Raw genomic sequence first — 9,387 nt, 5'->3', positions numbered from 1 at the left:
CAGAGCAAAAACGTCTAAACTGACCCACTGGTCCATCTCCCTATACATTTTAAGTAGTTAATTGAAAAAAGTTGTAATACATTTTCTTTACTGTGAACATTTGTTTTTTTTAAAGCCGGTCCGCGACGAATTTTAAGTTTTAAACCGGTCCGCAGTGCAAAAAAGGTTGCCGACCCCTGCTGTAATACAACAAAATGTTGCGCCTTTGGCACATTCAATCATAAAGCGTTTTCTTGACTTAATCTGCCATGAATATGCTAATGTGTCAATTACTTATTATTAATTCACATTCATTTTGTGTTTGTGCCGCCGAGTTTTTCTCTTTTAATGTATTGCAAGTGAAAACGCACTGGTCCATACAGCGTGGTAACTAGGGGCGAGGGGGGAACAGGTGACTCTAGGGCAGGGGTTCATAAACTTGGGTCCATGTTCCCCTTGGGCGTCCGTGAACTAGTTTTCTTGGGTCCATGAAGGCCAAAATGAAATATTAGTGTATATTTAGAAAATAATATTTTTTTGAAAGAAAAGAGTTTAATTAAAAATACAACGGTTTTGCATTGAATGTATTTAGACACCAGTTCACTTTCAATTTTTTGAGCTGAAATCAGCATATCACTGAAGTCTATTTGTTTTGTGACCTCAATTTATGACGTCATTTTTTCTACCGTGGTCAACGCTAAGTAAAAAAAAAATAGGGGTCAGCGATAAAAAAAGTTTAAGAACCCCTGTTTAGGGGGACAGGTTGCCTTGGCTTCTCCCGTTGTTGGAAACAGATCTTTTTTTAATGAATTAAACACAGTTAAGTAATTTAAAAATTAACTTTAGTTTAAGTTTTAAACTTCAGCCTAAGTTTAAAAAGTATAGAAACCTAAGAAAAGAGTGCAGGTATTTATTCGCATACTAAATAAAAGTTGACTGGAGTGTACAGCTCCTTGTTATTACATCATAAAGCACTCTGTGTGTTTTCTGTATTACATATTTACCAGGACTACATTTAAGGATGCCAGCGCTATATTTTTCACAAAGATCTAGTTTTTTTGGAGTTAATTTAGTTTTCTAGTTTTTTCTTTAAAATGGAAAAAATCTATGTTTATCTCTTATTCATTCTGAGCTGAAGATACCGCTTTTTCAAATTGTGTAATATTTGTTGCTTGCCAAAATTTGTTTCGCAAGACCACTGAAAAGGTTTAGTTTAGTTCAAGTTAGGCTACATAGAATCACATAAGGGTGCGGTAAGAGGCTGCAAATTTTAAACAATGGCTAAGGAAAGGCATTGTGGATAAAAACATTAGGTATGATGTATAGACATTAGAAAGGTGAGAAGAAGAAACACTTCAAGATCGAATATTAAATATATGTCGTAGGTTTATTCTGCAAAATCTAAGTTTTTTGAATGGTTATGTAAGTTTTTGTATAATTTTTCGCTGGCAATCCGGACTTGGGCAACTTATTTTGACCGGGACTCGACTTGTCAATATTTAAAAAACTTGACTTGGACTTTATAACACAACGCTATTTTATAAAACAGCCGGCTTGCAGTTTAACATTTCCACATATTCTTACACACGATGGCGCAAATGAGCTGGCCATGGCGCCATAAAACCCACACACCGACGGTTCATTTTGTTTTGTAGAAACTTAAACTACCATTTCTGGAATTATAGTCCGTTAAACTTGTAACTGTAACTTTAGGCAATTTAAACCTAAAACGAATATACATGACGCTATTTAAAAATGCAACCAAATTTACACATTTATTTTTCGATTGTCCTTGATCCGATGGAAAACCACAAAACGACAAATTTGAAAACAAAACGAGCTTGTGCGGTGCTAATGTTAGTTAGCATTTGACATACCGTCGGATAGAATAGATGACATTAGGGCCGTCCCAGTTGAACAATAACTTTTCGAAGGCTACAAGGTTGATGATAAAAATTAAATTATGACTATTTCTCATAAAACGAATCATCTTTCGGGAACGTCAAATATTTCTTGTCAACAGCAAATTTTTTTTAGAAGAACTTGGCTAATGTCCAACTCGCAAATTCGATTAGAATAGTTATTAATAAATGCGATTTAAAAAACGCCATACATGAATATCAACACTAGACAGAAGTTTAAGAACATTTACCCTAGCCAAAGAATATAGTAAATCAAAGAAAAATAATTCTTAATATTTAGTTTCCGGTTGACTTTTTCATTCTGAGACTTTTTTTATTTCCGTATCAAGCAAATAGTTTTCATTCTTTAATACAAATTTCATTACTTTTTAGAGTTAGACGAATTGTTAATACTGTTGTTTTCATGCACTACTCGCCTGATAACTTTTGATATACCGTACTTGTCAAAACGTTCTTTCTTTTAGGACCTTGATGAAATCATTCTTAACTCCCTGAAATAATATTTTAAATATTTAATGGCAATAAACCTAATGGTTCAGCAATAAATCAGTTGTTTTGTTTAGTTTAGTTAATGATTTATTTTCTCTTTTTCCTTCCTTGCAGTCAATTTGAATAGGTTTAATACGCATTTAATCGTTGCTTTATTTGAACGGTGCATACCAATCAGAAGTTATATTATGGTCAACGTGACTGTCGCCACGTACAGTGTCTTCGGCTTTATAAACTTTTAAGGTTTCTACACTTTGTAAGATTGAATTTATTGTTAGAATATTTATGGGCAACCAGCTACGTATGATGCTGTGTAGGTATTCAGGTAACATTTGCTTAACTTGAAGACTAAGGAATTTTCTCACATGTTTTGTGGGATAAAATAACAACGAGTGTAGATTAACAGCCTCTTTAAACAGCAAATTCCTATGTTTATGGAAGAGACCTTTATTGTTCATTGAGATTCCATTCTTTTACTCTGCGTCTGTGAAAGGCTCGAACATTGTGTCTGGTCTAACGCGTTTTACGGCAATTCTGAGCTTTGTTATTGTAGCAAGCCTTAATGCGCGTGTTGTGCAACAGGTTACAGATTGCTCACATGTTCCAATGGCTGGATAATTGCTCTCAAGAAGCTCTGCCTCAACTCTGATTACTTGCTGTTGCAACATTGCCAAGATCATTTCGGGGTGATTTTTGCAAAAATGCGTGCGCTGTCGGCGAAATTTGCCTGGTATGCACTTACCCGCGTCAACAGCAAGTAACTGATTGCCGGCCCTGTTTGGTTTGTGTCGTGTGGCGCCTCTTAGCGGGAAGACAGACATTTGCACTCCGACCGTGACTAAACAAGTTAACCGAAAGTCTTTGACGTACTTCAGGGCAGGTCGGTCAAGACGCCGGTGGGGCTGGGATTCTAGGGCGGGGGCTCTTGTGAAAAATAAAATAATAAATTTTTTTTTTCTTTGTCTGAGTATTTGAACCAATATTTTGTTTGGTACTTAATATGTAATTCTTGGAATGGTTTAACCTGTGGTATTATGTATAGGTGGCTATTTCAAAATCTGTCACTCATCTAATCTCCGTGCCGGGTTAGGCCGTTGCTAAAATAGATTCGAGTGTCAAATTCGTCATTAGTTTAACATACCCGGTCATGCCTTATTGAAAACTTGTCGTCGTAATCAGTCGAGTGGCAGCCAAGAAAGTCATGACTATTCACCGAAGCGTAATTTCCAGAATATTACGGCCCGTATAAGACCATTTAGAAAATCACTTTTTTAAAAAAAATTAAGTACTTTTCCGAATACCCAACTGTATGTGCGTTTGCGTAGTTCACGTTGCGCATATCACGATAGATTAGCGATAATCTATTGGCGTCATAGTACTACAATATCTGAGTCACATTAATGAAGCATAGTCCAATGTTCTGACTAAACATTTTAAGAAGTTTATTTGGATATGTGGTCCTGCGGTTGTATTTCGCTCAATTTAGGTTTTAGTCAAAGTATATGCATCGAGAAAAGCACTGTATATTGTTATAATTATTTAGAAATGACAAGTTGTTATATTTATCGTTAAATTTGTCAAATGCGTTTACTTTGCACGAAGGAGAAAAAGTTCCAAAAAAACATGGGGAGGCTATTTGTCAGTTCGTTCAACATCATCAACATTGCAGGGGCGAAAAGTGATGAGTGGTTTTTGAACGTGTAAAAAGTCACTTTTAACGAAAACGTGCGGTAGAAGAATGTGGGAAGGATTGGTAGGCTGTATACCTTCATTTTGCCAGGTCACATTCTGCGTGAGATCGGCGCAATTACTCTTCATCAATGACGCGTTCAGTTATTACGCAATAGCTGACGCAATAAAAATAAAGCATCTATTATTTTGTAAAAAGCATCTGTGTAATCTTTTTATGAGTATTAGTATTACCGTTTATCAATTTTTAGTTACAGACACGGTTTTAAGGAGAAAGGGTAGCGTTTACGGTTCCGCCTTGCCGAAAGGCGTGAAGCTGACAAGTTTCCAAAAGTGACATAACGTCGGCATTTAAGGCGAATTTTCTCGGGAGCTTGGTTAGTAACGTTGCCCGAGTAGCACTGTGTGCATATGTAGGCTGCGATAAGTCTTAAGTACCTGTTTCCATGATCCACATCCCACACGACTTGCCGCGGTAAAATTAAATAGCCACACCTCGCCGCCCGAGACTACTTCTGTCGCCGGCCGAGCCCCACGGCTCCGTAGCTGGAACATAAAGGCACGCACTAAAAAGCATTCGTCAGTCTCAGGTCTTGCCGTGACGTCGTTCACACTTGGTTTTGTTACCAACACTAGTCGTTTCAAGTTTCATGATTTATAAAAACGTGGCACGTAGTGAGAAAGATCGATGTCTCAAGACAGTATATTCAATTGTTAGAAAGGTTATCAAAAAAATTAAATAAAATGAGACTTTATGAGAAAAATATTATAAATGACTTATTAAGCAATGTCATACTTTAAGGCTGTTAAATGTTAAAGTTAGGTAAAGAACTCTGTTGAGCTGTTAGACCAAAGCCCCTTTGGCTTATAGAAATTAAGTTCGAAGTGTCAAGTTGAAGTGAGGCAGATTCAGGAACTGTTTACAGCAAGTTAACGTTTATATTTATATTGTTTTGTTTCTTCAGCGTCGCCACTTAGCACACCATATAGGATGTTTAAATATACATACCGCAACTTTAAGATGAAGTTGGAAAGAAATACATTGTCTGTAGTTATTATTTGCGTTATTTTGTCGTATGGCCAAAGTACGAGAATCAGTTTTTCAAACACAAACATTTCGTCAAAAGACGGCGATGTAAAGAATGTTGATTCAAAAACTACGACTAGCGAGAATGCTATTGTGCTGTCAGAACAAGAACTAAATGTTGCTGGTCAAAGTCAGGTTTTTTACAACGAAACTAGGCGCAACAAGCAGCCGCAAAACGATAGTGTAAATGCGGCCCGACAACTGTCAAGCCAACGTGATAGCGCGCAGGTAATGATGTCGGTTCACGCAAACGTTGCACCTGAAGGTGAATACGATCCAGTCTCTGAAAGACCTTGCGGTAGACACAAGGCTTGCGCAGTAACTGACGAAGAATCAAAACAATTTCGAATCGAAAAGTTCAAAAGTGCGATTTTAAAGAAACTCCACATGGAACGGCCGCCGAATGTAACTGCGTTACCGCTCAATTCACCGCCAGTTCAGGAAATGATGCGCAAGTATGGGATAAACCAAACCACGCAAGAATATGAATATGAAGATAATGTTGTGACCAAAGATGTCGTGATTATATCACAGAAGCGTAAGTTGAAACGTGTAAATATGTAAGACTGGCTTTCCGGCCAAACATATTTTTGCTGCAATAAAGTTTTAATCTGGCATTCCTATACCCCACTACTTCACTTGCCTGCGGCGTATATATAGGTTTTGAGCCTAGGCGTGTGTGCGTCAGTAAACAAATCTTTCTGAGATACTTTAGGGCTAAAGTTTAGTAAAAAAACAGACATCTCAGATAAGTTATATTATTCAATGAAATATTGTATTTATTTTTTGTAGCCCAGTGCGATTTCTAAAGTGCCTAATCTAAGTTAATATACACATGACTATATATAAGGTTTTAATTTATACGTGTACGTACACAAATAGTTTCGTATCAAACGCACTCATTTGTGACTGTGCAAATTTTGTAAACTATATAGTTCTTACGATAAGTTATCTGAAGATGGTTGCGATATGTGCATGTTGGAAATATTTTAGATATAGATACTGTAAATCCTCCCTTGGGCCATGACTGTCTGTCGACGAGATCTGTTTCCAGGTCGTACCACTAAAGTAAAAAATAACACTTTTTCGTGATTGTTAATATTGTGGATAAAAAACTGCGAAATAAAATCCCTATTCATCATTTCACTATATTGCGCTTGTTTTAAAATTAGTTTTACAATTTTGTAGCTCCGTTCACCGGCGACGGCGTTTCGGAACCATGTTGTCACTTTCATTTTACCGAAGAAATGATGACGTACGAAGCAAAGTCTGCATGGTTATGGGTGTATGTTCGACCTGCACGCAGAGCAAATGCACTCCTGCAACTTGCCAAATACGATCTCCCCGGGCGACCCAATGGACCATTGCGAAAAAGGATGTTTCGATTCTACCGCCTTAACTTGAGTAGGATTGGAGCACATCGTTGGAAAAAGTTCAACGTGACTGGGGTTGTTCGAGACTGGATGAGGCGACCTGCATACAATTACGGATTATCGATAAACACTTTAGGAATTGCCAATCTCATTAACGTCGGTGCCCCTGGTTCTGATCCTCAAAATGTAAGTTTCAAGCTAAGGTCAATTGTAAATAGGTATAAATAAATCGTTTAGCAACCGCGTATATTAACGCAATTTACGTACCTGACTTAGGAATTGGTAGGGGACAAGTTACATCTAACCTACAGCACACAGGCAGTAACATGCTAAATTTGCCGAATATTCAACCAGCTAAAGTGATCAGAGTGCAGGAAAAAGTTTGGCTACGTGTTACTTTAACAAATGTCTATTGGTATTCCATTAAAGATGTGCCAATAAACGCTTAGCAGTGGACATTGAATGGGATTTAAATAAAAAAACTACATATCTGACAAAAAACGCGCATGTGTTACGCTGTAATTAATTTTGACATCGTATGTCAGCGAGAAACAAGCCCAAGCAGTCGCAGGACCTACTTAAGGCGGCTCACGAGCGAATCGCCACACTTCAAACTTCCCAGAAACCTACGGCGTTTCGTCATACCGCAAATTTTTCAATTTATCTGCCATAGTAAACCGAGTACAAAAGAAATTTTGACAAATAGTTATCTTCATGGATTAGTTCCCATCCAGTTTTCCTATTCTGTACAATTTTTTTCTAGAAACCATTTCTCGATGTGAACCTGGTGGCCAGGCAGAATCATCGACAAAAGCGAAGCGCGACGTGCAACATAAACGACGGTATTTCTCGCTGCTGTATGTACGACCTACAAATTAATTTCGCCACGTTCGGCTGGGATTGGATAATCTTCCCTGTAACTTACAACGCTCGTTACTGCGCCGGCGAGTGTTCTTCACTTCACTTCACCAACCTGCGAAACAAACTAATCAGACATACAGACGTGGAACGCCATGGGCTGACGGACTGTTGCGTAGGGACCAAGCTGAAGCCAATAAGTATGCTTTACCATGACTCGAACCAAGCAATTGTGTACAGCGCTGTTCCGGACATGGAGATTTACAGTTGCGGTTGTATGTAGCGCCCGGTGTTGTCACTTTACACACGCAATCCACATTGCCAGGGGTGCGCTGCACAATGCCTATCGGCACTGATACCCAATCGCACAATCTTCAACCGACCCGAAAACTTGGGTTGCATCTCGTTTGGGCTCAATGGATAAGCATATCGACACGCGTGAACGAGATGTAGTCCAAGGACTCAGTAAGCTGCTTCAAGTCTATACCCTTATTTATTTTTGCGCTCTTTTTTATTTTTACACCGCTATAGAAACTAGCACGGTGTCGTAAAGGCTACACATGTATTAAGCGTGTTAGACCAGTTTTTATTAAAAAAAAACTCATGCGCATTTGCTAACATCGGTGCATTTGTACGTCACTGGCGCAATGCCTTCCATTATTACAACGGTTTCATTACCTGATACAACATATAAAATCATTGCTCATCTTTGATATTGCAATTTGCCTGTTTTTACGCATGTCATTATGGATATTAACAGCATAAATTTGGGGGAGTGTAAAAACTACTACTAAAAGTGTTTTTTTCTCCAGATCGCCACACTACCTTACCGGTAATTTCAAAAAACGGTTAACAAGAATTAAATTTGCGTGTTTTTTATGCTTTGACTTTATTAAGAAAAAGCTAAGAGTTTGGTGTTTATTTTATAACTTGTTTTAAATTTCGTTATTTATGATGTTTCTTTCTTACGTTAATCGTCATAATTGCCAAAAAGGTTGTCAAATTGCTTTGCGAGCAGAAAGACGTGTGACATTTAGTAACATTTTCAAACCTTAAAAAGACGCGAAATTTTTTTTAAGCATGGAAACTTATTTCAAATAAAATAATAACAACAACCAGGTCATCCTGCACACTTGGTTTGTAACGATTGCTTTTATGTCAATTTGTTTGCTACAATCTGTATGCTTGGCAGGATTGTCTGATGGAGTAATTTCAAGAGCCATTGTTTTTTATCAACTTCTTATTGTTGCACTTTCAAACCTATCACATGGTTGTTGTCAATTCGACCGTTTGCACCATATGTACGTATATGTTTATTCATGATTTGTCGTATAAACCGACAAACAGGTGCATTTCATGTGGACACAATAAGTTTCGAAACAAATTAATTCGTCTTTTCGGTAACATTCTTGAGAACTGTGAACTGAAACAGCTTAAACGTTGTTACAGTATTTTGCTTGTATTTTTTGTAGCATGTAAAAAGTGAAGGTGCTATTTGCAATGCTTGCAACGCAAGTTAATATCTATATGCAAATATTCTCATTTCAAATTAAGTATTCATGAACGATACGTCGTTAGGGGGACTACAACAATTTTAATTGTTGTTTGCTTTGTGAACTGGGTTGGTGTTACCATACAGTTACCATGCTGGTATTTTATTTTTATGCTACCGAGCTCACACGTTTTATGCATTTCACAGCAACTTTCTCCTAACTGCTTCAACATATTGTAAAATAAACCTATGTATTGTGCATGGTATGGAAGTCATGTATAGTGTTTCGTTGGATTTTTTACTTTTTTTTTGAGCTTATTTTTGTTATACATAAGTGTACAAATATTTACATAGTATTTGATGTATAGTTCATTGCCTAATTACAATTTTGTATTACTGACGAACATTACATTTTTATTTTTGTGTTTTAAGAATCCTTTTAAAGTTCACGTTGTACTTTTTTCTTTTGTGCTAAACCTGAATACAAATGCTTTACAG

At 37.3% G+C, this 9,387-nt stretch overlaps 1 protein-coding gene across 1 annotated transcript; it reads left to right on the top strand.

Annotated features, from left to right (window-relative positions):
• The first annotated feature begins 5,048 nt into the window (after positions 1 to 5,048).
• LOC146160266 (growth/differentiation factor 8-like) lies at positions 5,049 to 9,387 on the top strand. The gene is made up of 3 exons (XM_083384218.1): positions 5,049 to 5,704; positions 6,355 to 6,725; positions 7,303 to 9,387. The coding sequence occupies exons 1-3, from the start codon at positions 5,071 to 5,073 to the stop codon at positions 7,678 to 7,680; spliced, it is 1,383 nt and encodes a 460-aa protein (XP_083240344.1). The 5' UTR covers positions 5,049 to 5,070; the 3' UTR covers positions 7,681 to 9,387.

Source organism: Ascidiella aspersa, chromosome 3 (genome assembly GCF_963924565.1).
Source record: "Ascidiella aspersa chromosome 3, kaAscAspe10.2, whole genome shotgun sequence".
NCBI classification, from domain to species: Eukaryota; Metazoa; Chordata; class Ascidiacea; order Phlebobranchia; family Ascidiidae; genus Ascidiella; species Ascidiella aspersa.
Note: the sequence above shows the minus strand (reverse complement) of the source record. Positions and strands in the feature narration are given on the sequence as shown.